We start from the raw sequence: 23,587 nt of genomic DNA on the forward strand, positions 1-23,587 counted from the left end.
CACTAGTGTTGTGAAATCATGAAATTTCCAATGTCGCGAAAAGGGTTTTAGATTGGATTGAAAATTGTCCTCGGTGGACTTAGGTTCCTGCAGTATCCTAGAATATGGCTAATTGAATTTAAAAACCTTCAACATTGGACTTGTCGCAAGGAGGGTCTTAGAACGGGCCGAAAATTATCGTCCTTCCTGGTGAAGCTAGGTTCGGAGATCACTCCCAGGGTGTGACCAATTCGACCTACTAACAGCTTCAAAATGACAACTCAGATGGTGTTCAAATGTCCAAAATACTCGAAATGGCTGAATTAATTCTTGTTTTTAAACAAAAAAATTATCATCCGCATTTTTAAGGGTTCTATGCATCCGTTAACAAAATGTTGATGGCCCCGAAATATCAGATTGATTAGACGATACTGCTTATCATATTCTAGAGATCTACGTTGTTGTTGTCAATACATCCGTGATTGGTCAAATGGTATCAATTTGGATTTTCATCATTACAATTTTTGCTAGAAAAACCTACAGGAGACTCTCGCTAGTGCACTCCGTGCACATGTTCAAACTTGCCTTTTAAAATATTCATATAAAGCTTTTTCGTTCCATGATATACGTTTTTATATCATTTTCCAAAAGAAAAAACTTCAACTTGAGCATATATCGAGAGTTTGGAACGATTGTTTCACGAAAAATGACTTCTTTTAATTTCTCTAAAATGCGCGACCTCCGGAAGGTTAAGTCAACGTGTTAGCACTTACTGATTTATAAACGCGAACTCAAGCTCACTTTCTTTCTTTATCCGAACCGTATACTTAAAATTAAAAATTAGAATGACGACCCACGCGAATATGCAAATGGTTACACGATTATATAAACGAATTCAAACATGTTAAGTTATATACACGCTATCATACGCAGCATAAAAATGTCTACGTGATGAAACAAGTTAACCTAGAAACGCTTGTGCCTTTCGCGATAATGCAAATGTGGTCTTGCGTGCGTACACGAAAATATGCTCATCCGGGCACACATACGCGATTATACCAAAGTTCGTTCCTAGGCGATCCTGAATCGGTCACATCTTGACACTCCTACTATTGCAATGGTAGCAGCCTAAGTCCATGCCTTCAGTCTTCGTCTCAAAAAACAAACCCATACACTTGAAATTTCAGGGCACCATGGCCAGATACTCTAATGATATGGGGAACTCATTCATTTCTAGATCTGAACCGCACACTCAAAGTTGCGGTTCGCACGAACAAATTAAAACCCCTGCGAATATGCAAACGGTTACACGACAAACAAATTTATGCAAAACGAATTTATACACGCGAAGTAGCCTATGTGATTACAACTGTGAATTTATAAACGCGCAGTCTCAAGTGCAATTATACAAACGTCCGTAAGCCCCCACTCTTGATCCTAGCAGCTTTTCGTTGGACCAATCCAAAAAAATATTGACGCTCATATAAACAAGGCAACTAATTTTTTTAGTGATATGCGGGAACCGATTCTCCACTAGCCTCTGAACCGTACACTCAAAATTAAACATCAGACTCGCGGTCCGCGCGAACAATCAAGAACTAACACGAATACGCAAATGATGAGATCAAACTCGTTAATATACAAACGCCAGAATCTTTCGCGATTAAACAAGCACACCTATGCCCGCGATCCTGCAAACACGAAAATGCCCCAGTAATTTAGTGACAGTTTAAGCTTTTAAAATTTTATAAGCGCGGTCTCATGCGCGAACAGACGCGATCCACACATATATATATATATATATATATATATATATATATATATATATATATATATATATATATATATATATATATATATATATATATATATATATATATATATATATATATATATATATATATATATATATATATATATATATATATATATATATATATATATATATATATATATATATATATATATATATATATATATATATATATATATATATATATATATATATATATATATATATATATATATATATATATATATATATATATATATATATATATATATATATATATATATATATATATATATATATATATATATATATATATATATATATATATATATATATATATATATATATATTATACTTGCATCAATTTTGTTGAAGATCATAAAACATTTCTGAAGTATACAGAACTACCCTAAGTTTTGTAGAATATGGTAGAGATACTCTGGAGATTGACAAAAAATCCAGAAATTAGTTGGACTTCATTGAATATTGTAGGATTTACCTGAATTTCTAATTAAGTGTCTCAAGTTCTAAAACGTTCTCGGAAATTTAGATAACTTCTTGAAATTAGAGAACTGAAATTCGTAGGGCGTAATTACAGCTTGTGGGATTCTCTTGGTTACAAAGAACTTCTGTAGTTTGTAAAAATTCTCTAAAAACTCATAGAACTTTTCCAAAAAATCTGCTTGTTTATTCAAGTTAACAAAATTAGTTTTTTAGAAGTAAATGTACGTACTAGCGAGGTGTATTGCGCCCTAATTCATCTTAGCTCCTCTATTCATCCCACCCATTTGAACACATTAGTTAGAGCAGCGTCTACTATTTCTATTCAACGCATTACCTCAAATGGTAGGATGAATAAGGGTACGTTGTACTGGACTTTTCGCTTCGCTCAAGCGTGCGCATTTTACATTTTCCAGGCAATTTTTTTAACTGTACTGTCTTTTTTAGGAACGAAGCAAAGATGATGATATTTAAGCGCAATTCAGTCACTCTAAGTCGAGTTATCAACGAAATAGTGTGACATCCTTACCAATGAGATGAATAAGGGCTTGTCTACCCTACTTGTATTCAATTTGAGATGGTTTGAGAATGAGAGCGAATCTGTCTTGGACTGAACGTGTAATGTTGTAAAAAGACTTTGGGTTCTGATTGCTCTATCTCTCACAGGTTAGAGCATAGCTCTAAAGTCTTGTTTTGTTTCTGTTAGATAATACGGCAAAACAAAGCATTGTAAGGACATCAGATGATACAATTAGTTTCTCGAACGGAACGGACAAGCGAAAAATACAATGGTCTTGTCCAAAATTTTTCCCACTTGGGAATTTTGCATAATTCCAGGCGTTTGGTACTTATGCCAAAAGACAGTTTCGGTTCATATTCCTCGTCGGCAAACAGAATCTGTGCTTACTATCGAGACATCACTCGGTATAAGCCAGTGGTTTAGTGTTCACGCAAGACGTGTGACTTTTTGGAATTTAGTGTCTAACTAGTGCTAATTTGGGTACTAGTTCAGATACATAGTCTAACTGGACACCCAGATGGTGCTAGTTACTGACGAGGAGAATCCGAAACACTAAAACAAAAAACCATACTTTATGTAAGGCATGTGCTCTCATGCACAAAGAAATTGGTCTTGTCCAAAAATTTTCCCACTTGGGAATTGTGCATGAAAAATACAATGCTCGAATGCAGTATGGATCAGTAAATTCCTTAAAAAACCTCACAATGAAGCCAAGGTTTCTGTTTGCCTGTGCTATATTGAGGGAGTAGTGATCTCTAAAAGGCAGTTTAAAATTCAGCTGAATACCTGAGTTTTTGAAAGATTGATGATGTAGTTCCATAAGATTGGATTTTTTTCAGGTGAATGAAATCACAGAGCATTTACAGACACGGATAGTCAATAAATTTCTGGTACACCAGTTGCAGAAGGCATCTAGTTGTGGCTGCAGCTCAATACAGTCGGTTGTAGATCAGATAATGAGAAACAGTTTGAGCGAGTTTGCACCCAGCCTGAATAACAAAGCAAACGTCATTAAAAATCAGGGTAAACAGCAAAGACCCAAGATTACTCCCTTGTGGTACTCCCGAAAAATCCCCGTATTATGCATAAAATAGAATATTCATCATTTTTTGAATACTTTTTTGGGCAACTCTTATGAGTCGAGACAGATGCTTTTTTTGGCTAATTTACTTTTCTCTATTTTGGGACAATTTTGATTAGAAATATCGTTGGATCTTAGATGATTTTATCCAAGCAAAATTTCCAGAAAATATAGTTCAAGAACGGTACAAAAAGGCCAACAATTGAAAGTTTGCGTATCAAAAGTAAACATATTGACGTAGATGAAAACATTTTTTTGGGCATTTATTCAGGTGATCAACAATCTTTGTACCTTGTACGTTATTTAAAAAGATTTTGACATACAGCGTTTCAAAGCGCACCCCGTCTAATAAGAGCAGTGGTAACTTGAAGCTCCAGCTTGAATATCTCGATATGGTGCTTTTCTAGAAGTGTCTGCTGTGATCATGATTTATGAAAATGTCAGTGCTTGAATGATTTTTTATTTTTCAGATGGGAAATTTTTAGGACACAATACATTGATCTTTTTAGCAAAACGTTCCTCTATCTCATAGGCTGAATCGATTGACGGTATTTCAAACATCTTCAAGCAATTCATATTCTATTGAACACAGAATTTTGTTTTACGATGTTGATTGAAATGCGTCTTGGTAGTGGTGAATCGAGGAGGCAGGGATAGCTTATTTGGCCTGTTTATGATGCATGCTTTTTCCTACCCTCACCTGTCCAAGCCAAAGTTCAGCCTTTAGTTAGTACTTGTGTGGCGTTTAGAATACTAATGTATACGTCACATCACACGTCTAAGAGCGCCATAGTTTAAGACTCCAGTGCTATGGCGAAGCTTACTTTCTTCCTATTCAGTACCATACGCTCAAAACTAAACATTAGAATGACTACCAACTCGACCATTCAAATACTCATGCAAATATGCAAACGGCTACACGGTTATATAAACGAATTCAAGCGCATGTGAAGTTATACACACGCGTTATCTTACGCGATATAAAAACGCCCACGCGATCCGACTAGGAGAAAATATTTGGCCAATAACCCGAGCATACTTTTATATTATTACTATTTTTTACTGGTATTAATTGATTATTAATAGAAACATTCTTCAATACCTGTTTAATACCTCAATGAGGTATAATACTTTATTTTAGTAATTATGTATTCCGGTGATTTTTACAAATACCAAATCAATACCTTATTGAATGCCTCCATACAGTGAATTTTGTCATTGGAAGGTTGAAAAGGTTTTATTATTATTCAAATCTGTGTTATTATTCTTGGTATTTTACCTTCTATGTAGAGCTTCTTACCATCATAATGTGGTATTCAGCCATTGGTATGGAATGCCTGAGTTTAGTATTTCGCAGTTTTTCTGCTCGGAGATCAAACACGTTAACATAGAAATGCTTGTGCGCTTCGCGATAAGACAAATCTGGTCATACGAACATGCAATTATGACCATCCGTGCACACATACGCCCGCGAACTCGCATGCATAAAAACGCTCCGGTGATCAATTCAATATGCTAGCTCTTACGAAACGCGTCTCAAGTTCGATTACACCAACGCCCGTTCTCACGCGATCGTGAATCGGTCACGTCCGGATGCCAATAGTAGATCCTAGCAGCCCAGGTCCATGTATTCAGTCTTCCTCCCAAGAAACATGTTATTTCATTCAAGAACTTATATACACTAGAGGTCACAGAGCGCCATGGCCGCATATTCTAGTGTATTGGGGAACCCACACACTTATACTCCAAATCGCTTTTCGCGCGAACAATTTAAAACCTATGCGAATATGCAAACGGTTACCCGACAAACAAAATTATGAAAACGAATTAGTTTCTTGCACATACACCTGTGATCTTGCGAACATAAAAACGCCTATTTGATTACAACTACGAATTTATAAACGTGGTCTCAAGTGCGATTATACAAACATCTGTTCTCACATAATCATGAACCGGGCACGCCCGGAAGCCCCTACCGTTGGTGCTAGCAGGCTTTAGTTGAACCAATCTAAAAAAAAATAATGACGCTCATATACACTAGGAAACTAGTTTCAGGATGGCATTGTTGAGAGCTCTAGTGATATCTCTACTAGCATCAGAATCGTACACTCAAAACTAAACATCAGACTTGCGGTCTGCGTGAACATTCAAGAACCAACGTTAATAGTCACACAGTCAGTAGCACACGCGGCATATAAACGCTCACGAAATCAAACTCATCAACACACAAACGCTCGAAACTTTCGCGATTATACACGCGAACCTGTGTCCGCGATCTTGCAAACATGAAAGTGCCCCGGTAATTTAGTGAACATTTTAGCTAACGTGATCATGTAATCTCCACATCCCCAAATCTGCACCGTATACTCAATATCAATATCAATCAGAATTACGGTCCGCGCAAGCACGAACAAGCATTCAATTTCTACATTGGTGCACGATAATAGCGTTAGTAATGCAGAAAACGAACGGAAGTCATTCTCTGTACCGTAATATCAGACAATTTCGCCTTATCTGACAGAGCTGTACGGCTACCCTCTGCATGCAGATCTAAAGCAGATATAATGCTATGCTATAATGCTTCTCGATTATTTGAATAATGATTCATTATGCAGCAAATATGCCGCAGAATATGCTATCAGCATTCAGATTGTCTGCAACAGTATAAATATCGCGAGTTGTGGATATAAGACATTCCTCAATAACATTTTTCGCAATTGTGAATGCACGAGGTATTTCGCGTCGTAAGCTTGTGGATTAAGGTAATGACCCTCCCCGAAAGAAACGGAGAATAGCGACTAGTATCGCAAAAAGGCAATTTTGAATAAATATTCGATTTAACTGAATTTGTTTCTCGAAAACGGTTGCATCTAGGAAGTTGCTTACTATAGCTTCAAAAATCGTCCGGTTTCTCATCTTGCTCAATTTAGAAGCTAAAAACTACTCTGCTGCTATAGCAGGGCATGCAATCAAATTTACCCGTGCGCCGCTTTGTCTATTTTCAAAAGCAAAATCTGATTCCTTCTTCCTAGTGTGTGAAACGTAGACAAATCATGAGTGCAGGCATTGTAATTCTCTCTCACTCACGCGAGAAGAGGCTTATCCGATGTCCAACTTTTCCGAGATAAGATGAGTTGCAAAATTCTCCGTCTCCATAACTAGCGTGAGAATACATTTTCCCGATAAAGTTTATTTGTTTTTTTCCTTCTCACCGGAGAAGGTGATAATATTTTAATTTCGTGGAAATCAATGAAAGCGTCAAAACATACACTTAATTTCAAAGAAAAGCGGCAAAGAAGTACGACAGATCTGTTTTTTCGTGTTTTGGAATAGCGACAGCAAGACAGCGACCGCAAAAAGGATACCATGATAAACTCATTCGCTCATTCTCCGGTGGTTTTCTTTATCCGGAGAAATAACACGTTGTATTTATCCGGAGAAGTTGTGTGAGTGCCAATAACTTTTCGTGTGAAAATGAGAGTTTTTATTGTCGCAGTAGCAAATTATCCGGACGTATTTACTCATATGAGCGATAAATGCAATGCCTGCATGAGTGACAATGCAAAGCTAGTGTATTCCCCGATGCGGTCAAACTGTGTTGCTGTTGACTTTTCGAAATATCTGGTCCATGATTTTTTTTCTGCCAATTGCAATATTTTTATGCAAGGGCGTAGACGTTTCTACGTGCATTAATTTCAAAATGTTTTGTTCAATTAATGTATTTTATACAGAAAAACTATCTGAGAGCGAGTTACAGGGAATGAATACTTCCGTACGGAAAAAATATACACTGAAAAAAAATGTTGCGTCATTTTTCACGAACACAAAAACTATTGTTAAAAATTTAAATTTCAAAAAACCTATTTTTTTTTAAATTTTATGTATGTTAATAAAAATCTAAAGAGAAAATGTGATTTCATCATGGGGAACTTATCGGTAAAAAAGTTTTTCTAACAATAACTTTACACATGTTTTTAAATATCGTACTATTTGGCATACAAAACTGTAATTTTATTACCGAATATAATTCTAAGTATCATTTTAAATCAAAATGCATTTAACAAAAATCTTCCAAAATGCAATAGTTTTCGTGATATTTGCAATTTTGCTCCAACAAAAACAATGAATTCGTGTAATTAGGCCCTTTTTATAAGAAGGAGAAGCTTTTAGTAAGAATGTTTTCCTAGTAACAACTTTTGACATATTTTTTTAATTCATACTATTTACAGTCAAAAATACAATTTTAATTTTGAATATGATTACAAACGCTATTTTAAATCAAAATGTTCATAACGAAAATTTTATGAAATGTTATAGTTTTCGAGATAGCTTACGAAAAGGTCGTAATAAAATAAAATAATTGTGTTGTTCAAACAAAATTTAAAATATCTCGAGAACTACAACATTTCAGAAATATTTTTGTTAAGATCTATTTGATTTGACATGATGTTTTAAATCATTTTTGAATAGAAAATTGTATTTTTGACTGCAAATATGCATTATAAAAATATGTCAAAATTGTTGTTAGGAAAACTATTTTACTAAAATTTTCTCTGTGATCCAAATACACTGAAAAAGTTTCTTATAAACAGAGCATAATTACACGAATTCATTGATTTTGTTGGAGCAAAATTGTAAATATCTCGAAAACTATTGCATTTTGAAAGATTTTTGTTAAATGCATTTTGATTTAAAATGATTCTTAGAATTATATTCTATAAGAAAATTACAGTTTTGTATGCCAAATTGTATGACATTTCAAAACATGTGTAAAGTTATTGATAGAAAAACTTTTTACCGAATGTTTTATTTTGCTTCAACTTTTTATTGACAAAATATAAAAAAATAAAATCATAGATTTCTTTGCAATTTAAATTTTTAACATAATTTTTTTTGTGAAAAATGACGCGAAAATTTTTGCAGTTCATATTTTTCGTACAGGAGTACTCATTCCCTGTAACTCTTTCTCAGATAGTTTTGTTGTATTCAATTCGGTTATCGAACAATTTTTTTTCGAAAATGCTGCATGTAAAAACTGTTACGCCCTTTAAAAAATTGCGCTTGAATCAAAATAATCTTATTGACTGTGGAAAATGTTTATTCTTCCATGCCGGTGAAACGTGAAAAGTCACGCTTTTCGGACGGATGTTCGAGGAATTCCTCACCTTCGATTCATAAAGTGTAACAATTGTTGAAGGTGAAGCAGAATGTGCAATTCCACTTTCTACGTCGTCGTCGAATGTAATGACAGTTTATACAGCATCCCAACATATATAGATATCATTGTTAGGTTAAATGAATCGTTTTTTGATTTCCTAACAAAGTTCATGTGATTCAGTAAATTATTCTGAAAAACTATTTCGAATACACCGTGTCTTTGTGATGAACATATTTTGAGATATTTAAGATTGAAACATGAAACAGATTGTTAGCGGTATATTTTCAGTGCTGACAGAATCAATATATTTCTAGCATAAGCATAAGAATAAAGTATAAGAGATCGCCCGTAGTTGCTACACCGTTATTGACCAAGACCAATTGCGATTGCAACATGTGTATTGGAAGCAACACGTTTGGGTATAACATGTTGTTGTACAATCTGTAAAAATTCATGCATGCTGACATGCTCATCAATATCGACGCCGGCCACGTACGAATGCAGAACTTCTGGGGAGAGGAGAAATGTTAGTCCGATACATGTTGCTATTAGTAACCGAGGAATCCTCTGCATCTCCAGTATGTATCACGAGAAGGGGAAATTTGTTAGTAAGTGTGTCATTTTCATGTAATTATTTCTCTGGGTAGCCGGCTGCCGAGAATTCAAAAGATTTATTGTTGACAGAATTCATATATTTCTGGGATGAATTTAGCCCTTCAGTCTTAAATTTTTAAACAAAATTCTAGTTACAGTTTTCGGCAAAGTTGTTAACCCCATTCTGGGCCAACTTTTTATGGCGATGGGTTTTCAATTTGAGTGAAATAGTGATCTTCAGGAGTGGAGATGCAAAAAAGTACATTTTTCTATACTAAATTTCATACAAATTTTACAAGCAATGCGCAGATCCGGAGGGCAACCAATCGCCCGCAAAATTTGTACAGTCATTTGGGACCACAAGAGGAACTCAAAAAGTACTGTGTCGGAAAATAACATTTGTCGAATAGATGTCTTTGAAGATTGATAAAAAATGTTGAAATTTCGATCTAAGTGTCTTAAGTTCTAAAGGTTTCTGTGAAATTGAGAAAACTTCCTAAAATTTCAGGACTGAAATTCGTAGGACCTCACTAAAGCTTGTAGGATTCTCTTAGTTGCAAAGAACTTCTGTAATTTGCGAAAATTCTCCCGAACTCATAGAACTTCTCCAAAAATTATGTTGGTTTATTCAAGTTAACAAAATCAAACAAAATTAGTTTTGGTAGAAAATGTTCGTGCTATCGGGGTAAACCTGTATTAGGTTTGAGATGGTTTGAGAATAAGAGTCTATCTTGAACTGGACGTGTAATGTTTAAAAAAAAAACTTTGCGTCCTGGTTGCACCTTCTCTCACAGGTTAGAGTACAGCTTCAAAGTTTTGATTTGCTTCGGTTAGATAATACGGCAAAGCAAAACATTGATCCGAAAAACGCAAGCTCTAGTTCGTAATTTTAATTAATATCTTATTGGCCAGACAAACATGGATACGGACGGTTGTAAAACCTCACAAAAGGTTCCCTCCACGAGTCCGTCGGCTTCTTCGAAATCCCCCATCAAACGGTTGGCGGGCCGGATGATGCAAGACGCGACGACGGGCGTTGAATTATTTCACCTTCTATTCATTCGACCGAGACGCCGGGAATTCCTACTTGCCTACATTGCCTGCCTAGTCGCACGAATCGCATCGGTGGCGGCCCGAGGAAGGTGTTGTGTGCATTTTCGGTGCACGACCGGATGGATCACTGGAATTACCTTTTTGCAGTGGAAGCGTGTAGTTGGGCGCGAAATACAATAGCACAACATAAACAGATAAACGAATGGGGGGTGGGAAGGGGAAGGTGAAAAGCGACGATCGAGAAATTACTTCCGCATTTCTTTTTCGTTTAAGTGCGTTTTGGATTTTCGACGGCGGCGTTTGGTTGCGGCTCTATTCGCGATGAACCAACTGTGGATAACTAGGTGTGAGGTTGGTTGGTACTAAGACAACCCTTCCAAGAGTTTGTGATTTTTAATGATCGTAATGGTAATGGTTGCATCTCGAGCAGTAAGCGTTATCAAAAACCACGCCATACTTTTGTTCCTCACATAATTTGTTGAATCAAGAAGTTTGAAAAATAAAAGTAGCAAAGTTGAAAAGTGGCGCGAACTTGCCACGCGAAACAGATAAACAGTGAGAGGGTAACATCAACTCTAATAAACACAGACAAATGCTATTTTATGGTCGGCTGTTCGACGGAAAACGAAGCGATTCCAGTGAACTCCGTCTAACGTCAGCAAACTATTTCAGCGAAGACAAAACGGTTTCGGTCTGCCCTCTTCCGCAGTATTCGTCGATAATAGCATTTAATGAACAGGCAAGTATCACGGGATTGTTTGCGTAACCGAATGGAATTTTTCGGCCGATCTTTTTTTTTTGTCTGCGCAACCACGACACAGTTTCTTCAAAACAAACTAACAGTAAAACAATGTTGTTTCAAAGCAGCTGGTGAAAGTAACTTACAAAATGTCCATGCAGGTGATGTTGGACGCCACCTTGGCCGAGCTGCTGGTGCTGGGTGGATAGGATAACATGCCGCAGGGTGCCATTTTCGTCGACGATCTGCTGCATCACATGGCCCGGCGGAACCTGCACCGGCATTGCCATGGGAGGAGTACCATTCTGAGACACCATCGGCACGGTGACTGGACCTGCAAAAAAGAGAAGAAACAGCAAGTTAAAGACTGATCGTTTGTAACAAGGATTTGAATTGAAACAATGAATTGAAAACAATATAGTAGCCGATTTAAAATATTGGAGAAAGTAATCGAAGTAATCTGTTGATGTAATTAAAATACAAGAGTTTCTTAAGTCAATGTCTAAACACTAATACTACACAAAAAAATAATTTTATTTTGTTTCAATTATAGAGGTGTTAATCTTAGGCCATTCCCTTTCTTATTTGGGGATGGGAACCGAACTCAGGTGAACTGTGTACAAGGCAATCGACTTACCAACTATGCTATGCTCGACCATATTTTTTTTGATTTGATGCCTCTATTAAAACATAGTACTCTTTCGCCAGATCAATTGTGTGACATTATAACTTGTTGACGCTTTCTTGAGACAACAACTTTAGTTTACACTTAATTTATATTTCAAGTGGAAATACGACAGACGCATTTCATTCAAACTAACTGTTTACTAATATGTACCTGGAACCATATAACTCGTTCGTTTCGATGAAGTGCTCTTCATTATCGCTCATCAAGAGAAAAACAAAACAAAACAAATTCCTGAACACTTTACTATCAGCTGTCCGGCCGCACGTGGTACTTAGTTTACAATGTTAGGCAATCAGTGTCAGACTACAATAGGAAATTCAATGGGAAGTCCCGATTCGCTTGTAATTATTAGTGGATTATTGTGTTTTAATAGAAAAGTACCGCGACCGAATCTGAAATGTTTGAACACCAATTTGTTTTTTTGTAATTATTTCAAACGGAGTCCGGGGATTTTTTCAATATTTAGAATAAATGCGAATACAGAAAAAACATCGGTGCCTGGCTACTCTAATGATCGGTGTTACGAATGGTACAGGTGTTACGAATGGTACAGATTTATCTGGAATCTTCCAGATCTTTCACAACTGAACAGACATCCAGTCAATCCAGACATTTTGCCAGATTTTCTGCGTTTTACTCCTGGACAAAGTAGATTACCACTTCTGAATTTTTTTATTGATTTCTCTGAGAATCTTTTCATGACTTTCAACATTTATCGATATAAGAGGAAATGGAGTAGTATCGATTTATAATATCTGAAACAACGACCTTTTTAAAAAAAGTATCTCATGTACTTGATATTTGTATTAAATCTGAGGTGAATCAGTCAGGAATGTAGACTAGATAAAGGAATAATTGAGTCGTTAATGAAATCTAAGCACAGTGAAGTTTTACAAAAACAGCACTATTTGAAATCATCAGATAACTGGGAATTAGAATTCGGAATTTCCGTGAGAATTGTTCTTCCATGTCCTTGACAGACGAATCTTGTTGTAGAACAGTATGTGAAATATTATAATCGAGCTCGACTTTTGAATATTTTCGGGGGGAAAAAGATTACAGAACATTTTCAAAGAAATCCTATTGACTCTGCACTAGACTGGTTCAATTTTTGACTTTTAGCTCCACCAGGCTTTACTGATTCCTTTTATGGCCCTTAGTAATTGTGCAAATTTTGGTACCGATTGGTTGTGTCTACGGACCCTTCAAAAATTTCAAAGTTTATATGGAAATTAGTATGGAAAATCGGTTAAAGTTGAAAATAAATTCTTAAAAAATCACCTCATCAATAAATTTATGACAACACTATATATTTCTAAAGGTATTCTTCTACTGAACACATTCGTGAAACATAGTCAGTTTGTGAAAATTCGCTGAGAAAAGTTATTAACTAAAGAAGCAGCATGACATCAAAACAAGTGGATTTTATTATTAATCATAGCAACCCTGTTTGAATAGCTGTATCTGCCATACGCGAGCGGTGGGTGACAAGTCTAGTTTACACTTGTATAACGATGTAGCTATTCAAACAGGGTTGCTACGGTTACTAATAAAATCCACTTGTTTTGAAGTCATACTGCTTCTTTAGTTAATAACTTTACTCAACGAATTTTCATAAACTTGCAATGTTCCCTGAATGTGTTCAGTAGAAGAATACCTTTAGAAATATATAGTGTTCTGATTAATTGATTAATGAGGTGATTTTTTAAGAATTTATTTTCAATGTTAATCGATTTTTCATACAAACTTCCATATAAACTTTGAAATTTTTGGAGGGTCCGTAGACACAACCAATCGGTACCAAAATTTGCACAATTACTAAGGACCATAAAAAGAATCAGTAGAGCCTGGTGGAGCTAAAAGTCAAAAATTGAACCAGTCTACTCTGCACTAACTGGGATTGTAAGAATTCAGCATTAATTGGCGTTCTGATAATGTAGAACATTGTCGTTGTCAAATGATAGTTTCATCCATTTTATAGAAAGGTTTAAGAAGTTCAACTAGAATAAAAATATGAAAGGACCACGACGAATGCCCTGAGGAGATGCAAAACTGGCAGCAAATGAAAAGTCTGTAGTCTCCAATTTTTATAACCATTTTAGTTCAAGGCATATAAAAATGAAGTTAAATAAAATAGGAGCTGCTTAATCCAAGTCTGTCTAACTTCGAAACTGTTATCTGCTAAGTGATCTTGTCGAAGGCTGCAGCGAATTCAATGTATATGGTATCTAGTTGTAGTCGGGTTTTTAAGGAATGGATGGGGAAAGATGTTTAGTAATCATTTTTGAATTCTCCACGTCCCCTCCCCCTTTCATATTGTGACAAATGTCAAAGTAAGCTCAGATGCTAAATTTCACATCATTTGGACCTCCACCCAGTTCACGTGAAGTTTTTGAAATTAGCACTATGAGAAAATATGGAGGAAAAATATATTAAATGCTATAACATTTGAAATAGCTCTCAGAAAATTACAATTCATACCTTTTTTGAGAAAACAAGCTTAGTATTTGAATAAAGATATTTCCGTTTCTCGAAAAATACGGGAAAGCGTAATTTTGTCACCAAAATCCCCTATTTTTAATAGCTTTTCTGCTCAGTGCTGCAAATCATACATATTTTCCAGTTTGTCTAATGTGAAAAAATCTCAAAAATCGAACGGAACCTTTGCGACCTTTGTCCGAACACGAGAAGTTGAGGTTATAGGGCCTTTTGCCATGCATATAAAATTTTATTATTTTCTCGTGCATATGTCTCCATTTTTTCAATCAATTATCATAAAATGTATCTTGTTTAAAATAGTAAGTTTTTGGCAACAAAATAAAAATAGATTCGTTACCGGTAAAATTCAGAATCATAATTTTTTTTGGCATTAGCTCTACAAATCAAAAAAATAAAAAAAAATGAAGGCGACATATTTGGACGTCTCTCCCGGCAAAAACAAACCAATGGCGCCTTCTACCTCGTCAGAATTTATTATATATATGGTACATACTACCGAGTTTTGTTTAAGGGAACAGATTGGTACCGATTTTTCGCAAGTATATCGAAACATGTGTACCCGTTTTACCCAGGCAAAGAATTGGGGTAAAACGGGTAAACACGTTTCGTTCGGTGTAACTATCTTCAATCGATTCTTCGTTTTTTTTGATAATAATTTCTACTTTTGGAAAGCCGCATTCAGCCTCTTTCCGAGAAGTACAGCTAGGTTTAGCTTCCCACTTGAGCTGTGGTTTTTGACGTAGGACTACGTCTTTGTTTTCGATATGGGGGTGCACTTTGCAAATTCTACAAAAATGGTATGTAACAAAAAGTGGTCCAATTTTAACCGAATGTAATTCAGCCATCTCACGATAAATTTTCAAATTGTTTCATAATATCGGCCCGAAATACTTCTAAGAATAGATTCCAATAGATAAACCCAAAGATTTTTGATATGATGGCATTAACAATTTAATCAATGTACAGCCTAGTCAAGATATCGCACATTTACACACAGAAGATAGCGCTTCCCAAGCCCGGCACGACAGATTTGTGTACCTAGCGCGCTACGCTTCTATGAATGACGTCATCATCCACTATTTAAAGAACGGATTTGGCCGGACGAGCTCAGTCGTGGTAGTAGTTGCCTCTTTCGCTCTATCCATCATCTTCCGCGTTGATTCATTTTGCTTTGTGCGCTTGGGTTCAATGTTTAAGGCGAATGTGTAGGTGGGTATATCTAATTTGTTATTGTTAGCGGTTGCATGCGTAACCTGCATGATAGCAATCTGTGCTTTTGTTGCGTAAAGCACAACTAAAGTATATTATTTACGTTCGATCAATTCATTGATTCATTTCCACATCACGTGATCAATTTTCACTCAGCTTATCCTATTTTGATTCTTGTATATTTATAGTTTCGATATATGATTAAGACCACAGCCTTCGCTACATTTGTATGCGTACTTTAGGAAAATATCAATAACGGCAAAATATAACAAGAAAGCTTGGTCCATACACGAAACGTGATTATATTGTCTAAAATTTGATTTTTCTTCACCGGTCCGGTTTTTTTGCCATACACAATCGAAAAGTTTTTACAATTTTTAAAAGCTGATCTTGTTCTACAAAGATTTAGAGCAAGATATTAGTTCGGTCACGGTTTTCTGACTTCTTCCTTCAGCTCTTCTCAAATAAGTTTATTCGAATTCGATCACCTACTACAAATAAAATAACCTGATAACCAAGAAGGTGGTTCAATATGTAACATTCGATGATGATTAGTTGTGCTTAAACTATACATAAGAAATATATTTGATTTATTATTACTCTAAATGTAGTAAGAAAATAAATATTTTACATTAAGTAGTATAGTCCTACGTCTACAGTTCGTGCAACTCCATAGGGCTGCCCTTTGTAGTTTTTTAAAACTTTTTTCGGAACACTGCTAATTCAAATGGTAATTGGCTGCACAAACCATTTACCAAATATGACCTTTTTCCAATGGCTCTTGTTTATTTACAAGAGTTCTTAAGTTCTTATGGTAAAATATATGGAAAATCGAAAAAAAAACTCAAAATTCATTGAAAAATTTCACAGTAACTCAGCATACCTCAAAACATAAGGCAGAGAAGAATATTTTATTAGGAGCAATTATGTCAAAGGTTGTATATTGGTTGGAGCTTGCCGGATAAAGTTCTTTTACTTTGAAAGTTAACAGCAATTTTGGAAACATCATATTCTTAGCATGTCGGATCAATTTACAATATTTAGAAGTGTTGATCCTTAATCCACAAACTATATCTGAGGATTTGGAGATGCACAAGATGATACTGGCATTTTTACTGAATTTATTGTTTCTATTGTACATTTTTCATATATTTTTACTGGAGCTGTGGAGCTAGGGTCCTCGTCAGAATCACTCACTACAATTGCAGACAAGACGGGAAATGTTACCCACTAAAACACTGCCTAAGGCCAATTGCAGCGGGACGTGAGTCTTATTGTGATATTGAGTGATTCACGGTTCAGATGTGCGTGCGTAAGAACTTCACATCTAGAAAAAATCGTGTAAATTTACGTCTCCTGACCACGACATACACGAGCATCAAAAATGACATAGTTTTACGTTTGATTTTCATTTTACATGTCGTTGAATTTTGCGAGTCACGTAATTTTACTCCACCTATGGCGTTTGTTTAAAATGTTGAAGAGTGTAATTTTACGGCACTGCGCATAGAATGTACATCTTTCATGTAAAGTTAAATAGAACAGGGTTATATTTCGTCTTTCGTCAATTACGGTTTGTTAGTTTGTGGCAAGTTTGGAATTACGTCAACGATAAAATTCAGATTTTTTTGGTGTGTTTACTATCGCGTGGGAATAAACGTTTATTTGTGCGCGCTTGAGCCCGCGTTAATCAGCTTATAAGTGTTATAGCGTTCTCTAAATTATCGGGGTGTTTTTGTGTTTGCGAAATCTTGGGCGTAGTTGTACGTGAATTATCGCGATCGCATGTTCGTCTCTGTGTATCATCGCGAAAAGCGCGGGCGTTTGTAAGTTACGGTGTTCGATTGCGTGGGTGTTTGTAGGTCGCGTGGACGTTTGTGTGTGGCGTGTGCTAACGTGTATGTAACTTCGCGTGTATAAATTAGACTTTATAACCGTGTGCCCACTCGCATATTCGAGTCTGTTCTTAAATGATCGCACGCAGACGGTGAAACTGATAGTTAATTTTTAGTACATGGTTCAGTTTTTAGAGTATGATGCTAAAAGAGAATCATGGAGGAAAATCCGTTTCCTTATATCACTAGAGTTCCCGACCTTGTCGCCATGGAACGTGTTATCTAGTGAAAATGAGCGTCAATTTTTATTTGTCCAACTATAAAAAAATAGATTTCCCTTTGGAGATATCTAATATATTTTTGACATGCCAAAAATAACAATTTTAACACAACTGATACTTTATTTCAACTCAAAAACGATGTCTTATATATTTTATCAGTATAATAACAGTGTTTGCATGTTTAAAATGTACACATGTTAGAAGTAATAATTCTTCAATGTTAGTCGCAACAATGTCACCTCCTAGTGATTTTGGACCAGTTCAGCTGAAATGTGAAAACTCGTTCAAAAATTTTCAATTCACTGCTTCCTATTATACCATTTCGCTGAGAATCTAACAGGAGTTGTTTTCTAGCATGATAATTTCAGCGTTACATTAGCAATATTTCAATTTGTTATGAACTTTAAATAAAAAAAACCTGTTTTAATCCACCTAGTGGTGTAATTGTGCCTTTCATTTGTACACATTACGATTCCATAGCTCATTATGTTCAATACAATGGTTTAAATGTACACGCCAGCCACAGCCACGATTTTGAGATACTATGTGTCGACACTGAAACATCGCTTGAAACCATCGGCGAATCAAGGAGGAAGATCCGTTAAGAAATTTTAAACTAGTTATAATTTTAAAGTAGCAACCCCTTACTGCATACTCCTACCTACAAGCCAAAATTACGTTTGACGAATTTTAGAGCGATTGCATAACCTTTCTATATGAGAAAGGCAAAAATGCGCCAAAGTCAAAAAAGTCAATTTCCGCCATTTTTTCGAGATTACATCAAATCTCAACGTTTTATACATTTTAAAGTCATTTGGCATCCAAAATACATATTGGATTTTGAAATTTTCCCTTATTCCCCTTTGAGAATTTTTCATTCCAGTTTATGTGGAAATTTGCTGTGTGGTCGCACTTTTCAACCCGTAACTCCGGAACCAGAAATCCAATCAACAAAAAATTCAATAGCCGATGGAAAGGTTGTACATTTCATTTGTGACTAAGTTTGTGCAAATCGGTCCAGCCATCTCTTAGAAACAGAGGTGACATTTTTTCCACATACACACATACATACACACACAAACATTTTCCGATCTCGACGAACTGAGTCGAATGGCATATGACCCTCCGGGCCGGGATTAGGTTGACGATTTTTAGAGCGATTTAGAAAGGCAAATATGGTACTGGTCCAAAATACCTTCGATACCCTAGTCACTGCTAAAGCTAATAGATGTGATTGGGCGCACAAAGAACATTCGCATTTTTATTTTGAGAGACGAACCACTGCGATCATTTTTTTTATCTGTTGCGGCATAGTACATTCGCCTAATACCAGTATCATTGTTAGTCGGAGAAAAATAATCGTTGCAAGTTGATATTTAATTACCAGTACAGCAGAACACGAACAATTGAACTGTCCAGTTCAATAGACATATATTTTGGCGATTTCCAAAATTTTAGTGAAATGTAAAATTATACGAGATTTAGGCGTAATTTTAGACTCCAAACTCACATTTGTAGAACAGTACTTTACAATAATAAATAAAGCTAATATTGCGTTGGGGTTTATTAAACGCATTAAATTAAATCAGTATACAACACATTCATTAGATCAACTCTTATCAACTTATTGCAACGTAGTATGGAGTCCATACACATACATTAAGAATGCATTGAATCAGCCCACAAATAATTTCTTTTATATGTAATTCGTAAGGGTAACTGGACCGCATTTCCTCTTCCATCATATTAGGCACGCTGCACACTCATTAATACACAAACACTTAAAGAACGCCGTTAATTTGCAATATTTTATCTTACTAACGAGATTATTTCCCTACGCCTATAATCTGCATAATTACTTCCGCAAATAAAATTTTATTCGCATATGTATGTCATTTAAGAACTTAAAAATTATGTTTATAAAACACAACTTTTATAATTTATTTTTTTTTCATGCATAGAATAGTTTCTGACTTATCAGCGATTGGAAAAATGTTCAAGTTTATGAAATTAAAATATTCAAGAAATGTTATCCAAAACAAAAAAAAATACGTGTCAATTATTTTTCGCTGAGGAATACAAGACGAAAATTCAATGGGATTAAAATTTTGGCTATAAATCTGACGTGGAATGACCCATATATTATCTTTTGAGGGAAGATTTTGGTCGTTTTTGAAAATCCACTTTTCTCATTTTTTTTAAAATTTTTCGATTAATTGGAAAACACTACTTTTGATATTGACACAACCGAAACACCCAACCCTGTTTCAACTTGCAAATGGAGTTAGCATATATGTTATCTTTTATTGGATGTAACTAATCGACTCTTGTGAATTTGTAATATCTGGTAGGCCTATTCAATATTTGCCGGTATCACCATTCTTATCTAGTTGTGTGAATTCGACGGACCTGCCTGTTTCAGGATTGTACATATACACTTAAGTTTTTTTTACGCGGTTTTTTTTTGCGCGGTATTTTTTTGGCAGTTTTTTTACGCGGATTTTGAAATTTACGCGGTTTTCATTCACGCGGATTTTGAAATTTACGCGGTTTTCATTTACGCGATTTTCATTTACGCGGCATGTATCCCCCGCGTAAAAAAACCTGAGTGTACTGAGAAGAAAATATTATGAAGTTTGACTAGGCAGGATTGCGTGTTGTTATGGTAATCAATTTGTTCCGTCGCGTTTATATAACAGATTCCATGTATAGTGTCAGATGAATAAATTTTATTCTGTTGCCGAATCAATTCTTTTCCTGATATCAAAGGGCCTTTCTAGAGCTAGCATACGTGCATCTAACAGATATTTTTGAATATTTTTTCCATTATCAACAATATGTGCTTCAGATCTTTGAAAATTTGTTTGAATTGGCATGACACGATTTTCAATAAATCTGACAACAAGGACGCCATGATCCCGAAAGTCATTAGGTCAAATGAACAGCAAAAGTAATATTTTGTAAACAATTTTTAAAGCTAATTGTTTTAATCGACTTAGTAGAATGTCACAACAAACCCTCTTAAGACAGATGTCTTCCGTTTAATGTCACTACCATCATTTCGTACCACGACGTATTGTAGTGCTTATCACATCATCATTCATATGTTCAGTGAGGATTAGGAAAAATCATTTGATTTTTTCCTTTTTTGAAACATGAGCTGTTCTTTTCAACATTCACAAAATTGATTGCGGTATTTGCCCGGTTTATTTGTAATTATAGTCCAAATAAGTGGTAGCGACGTGAGAAACGTACAAGGTCATTCGGCCAAATGGACATTAGATCGAATATTTCATAGAATACGAATAGAATACATATACGAAAAGTTTATCATCGGGAAACTTTTTTACTCTATCTTTGCCATACCTTATTGTGGTTCTAAGATTCTTCTTTTATTCAAGATTGGAAAGTGAAGAGGTTAGCAATCCTCAAAATTATTCTTTTTTTTATTCTTTGAAAAAAAAAGTTTTTAGTTTATGTCAGTATTTTTTATATAATACATTAATGTTTCTCTACAACTTACCTGAACCCGAGGATTTTAAAATTGAACTAACCCATTGCATCCGCGTTTTGGGTTCTAAAATCCGTACCTGACCATCTTTACTTCATGTATGATCGTTTGATAGTGTTTAATCTATAGTACCGAACTCCCTACTTAACAGAGAGTATAGAGGGTGGTGCTCAAACCAAAGATTATTTATACTGACCTTTCGATAAAATGACCCAAAATATGACAATGCCAATCAAGTGAGAGATTTGGAAATTATAGTAGTATTTTGCAGTGATTTCGATGCTACCTCACAGAAAAAGATAGTATCGAAATTCAATTCTGAACACTCGAAGGAAACCACTTGATACCGTTCATGTTTCTGCTGTACTTTAATGATAGTGCATCCTAAGGCATCTCGAATGCTAGGATGCATCTTTAGAATAACCAAAACGCTGAGATAATTGAGTTCATTCAACGTCGTTTTTTACATCTCGCGCTCTGATCTAATGCCGTGCCTAGATCTAGTCCGTCTCTTCAGCTGCGAAAGCCAGTGTCAACTGATTCTTTTGGAACTCTTTTTTGTTCGAAGGAATTCAATGAGGCTCATTGTTGACACTCTGCTAGGTCATCTAAAGTGTCCAGCTATTTTGAAACATAGAAGAAAGTTGATTGGAGTGGAAACTGCACACCGAGGGCAAACCCACGTATCACTGGTACTATTCTTGCCAATATGTCATACCCCGTTGCAGTACAGGTCGTGGGATCCGGTGGAATTTTCAGAATTCAAACTCTATGCAGGAACAATGAAAACAATCCGAACCAGTTACCAGACTCGGTGTTCGGTTAAACTACGGCTTTCCCTATACCACACCAATTAGCGACGGACATTCAAAAGCGGTCAATTTCCCTCACTATTGACCGACCGGATACGCTGTTGACTACTGGAGATCCCACGAGAAAAGAGAAGATAATACCGCCGGGCCAATTTTAGCTTAGCCTCTTTTATTCGCGATCGGGTCGTTGCCCTCTAGTCTGCATACTTTTCAAGTTCGAAACTGCGAACACACAAAAAAAGAGGAACCGAAAACAGAACGGTCAATCACTTCTGTCAAAAAAGTGAAGTGGATGAAATGTATTGCTTCTCTCTGCTAGTAGGTTCTGGTTTGATGGTGGACCATAAGTGTTAAACAGATGAAACAAGGAGATGATAAGACGTGTGGACATTAGGGTGGGACAAAAAATAGAATCCAGCTCCGAGCAACTTTTCAGATACCATTTGGGTCCTAGAACAACTGTGCAAATTCTTAGCTCGATCCCTGAAACTATATTTTTGCGCCCACTGTTTAAAGTTTACATGGGAGTTTGCATGGAAAAACTAACTTTCACAAAATAATTCCTCCGGAAGTCGCCCATTGCTTCCTAAAAATAAATCGTTATGTGGCTTTTATAGGAAATTTAACAAAGAAACGAAGTCTCGAAAACCACGAAACGATCTGACGCTTGAGAAAAAAGTTATTAAGCAGAAACCGATTGATGCTCTGACGATTGATAAAATGTTCATTTTTTCTAGCACCACTGCTGTTGGCTTTCCAATTCTATGCAATTTTGTTTCGATCTTCTCTTAATGTGTTTAAATTACTTATCTATGCTGTTTGGCCACTTCGCAAGGGTTTTGGGGGATAAATTGGGGCTTCTTTTGTACATAATAAGAGAAAGTTAAAAATTTTGTATATAATTCGACCTTCAGCAGAAAAGTGAAAATTTCATCGATCTTCAGGGCATCAATCGGTTTTTTCTTAATAACTTTTTCCACAAGCATCAGATCGTTTCGTGGTCTTCTAGACTTTGTTTCCTTGACAAATTTCCTATAAAAATCAGTCATCTATTTATTTTTAGGCGATAACGGGAGACTCTTGGAAGAATTATTTTGCAAAAGTAGATTTCCCCATACGAAATCCCATGTAAACTTTAAACCATGGGCGCAAAAATATAGTTTCACCGATCGAACTAAAAATTTACAGAGTTGTTTTGGGAGCTAACTGGGACCCAAAAAGTTACTCGGAGCGAAATTTTATTTTTTTCATGTAACCATGTCCCACTCTAGTGGACATGCACACCAAGCTGATTCAACGTTTGAATATCTGCTCTGTTAGACTATGCCGATTGCT

At 35.7% G+C, this 23,587-nt stretch overlaps 1 protein-coding gene across 3 annotated transcripts in view; it reads right to left on the reverse strand.

Moving 5' to 3' along the window:
• LOC131686145 (fibronectin type-III domain-containing protein 3A) overlaps nt 1-23,587 on the reverse strand; it is a 223,575-nt gene that overhangs the window by 61,701 nt on the left and 138,287 nt on the right. For all 3 annotated transcript variants that reach the window (XR_009304941.1, XM_058970324.1, XM_058970325.1), the window contains one exon: nt 11,564-11,751. Coding sequence is in view for 2 of the 3 variants with exons in the window: in XM_058970324.1 (XP_058826307.1) it covers nt 11,564-11,751 (188 nt within the window). In the remaining variant the exon portion in view is untranslated. The remainder of the gene's footprint in view (nt 1-11,563; nt 11,752-23,587) is intronic.

The sequence above is a fragment of the Topomyia yanbarensis genome, chromosome 2 (genome assembly GCF_030247195.1).
Source record: "Topomyia yanbarensis strain Yona2022 chromosome 2, ASM3024719v1, whole genome shotgun sequence".
In the NCBI taxonomy this organism is placed as follows: domain Eukaryota; kingdom Metazoa; phylum Arthropoda; class Insecta; order Diptera; family Culicidae; genus Topomyia; species Topomyia yanbarensis.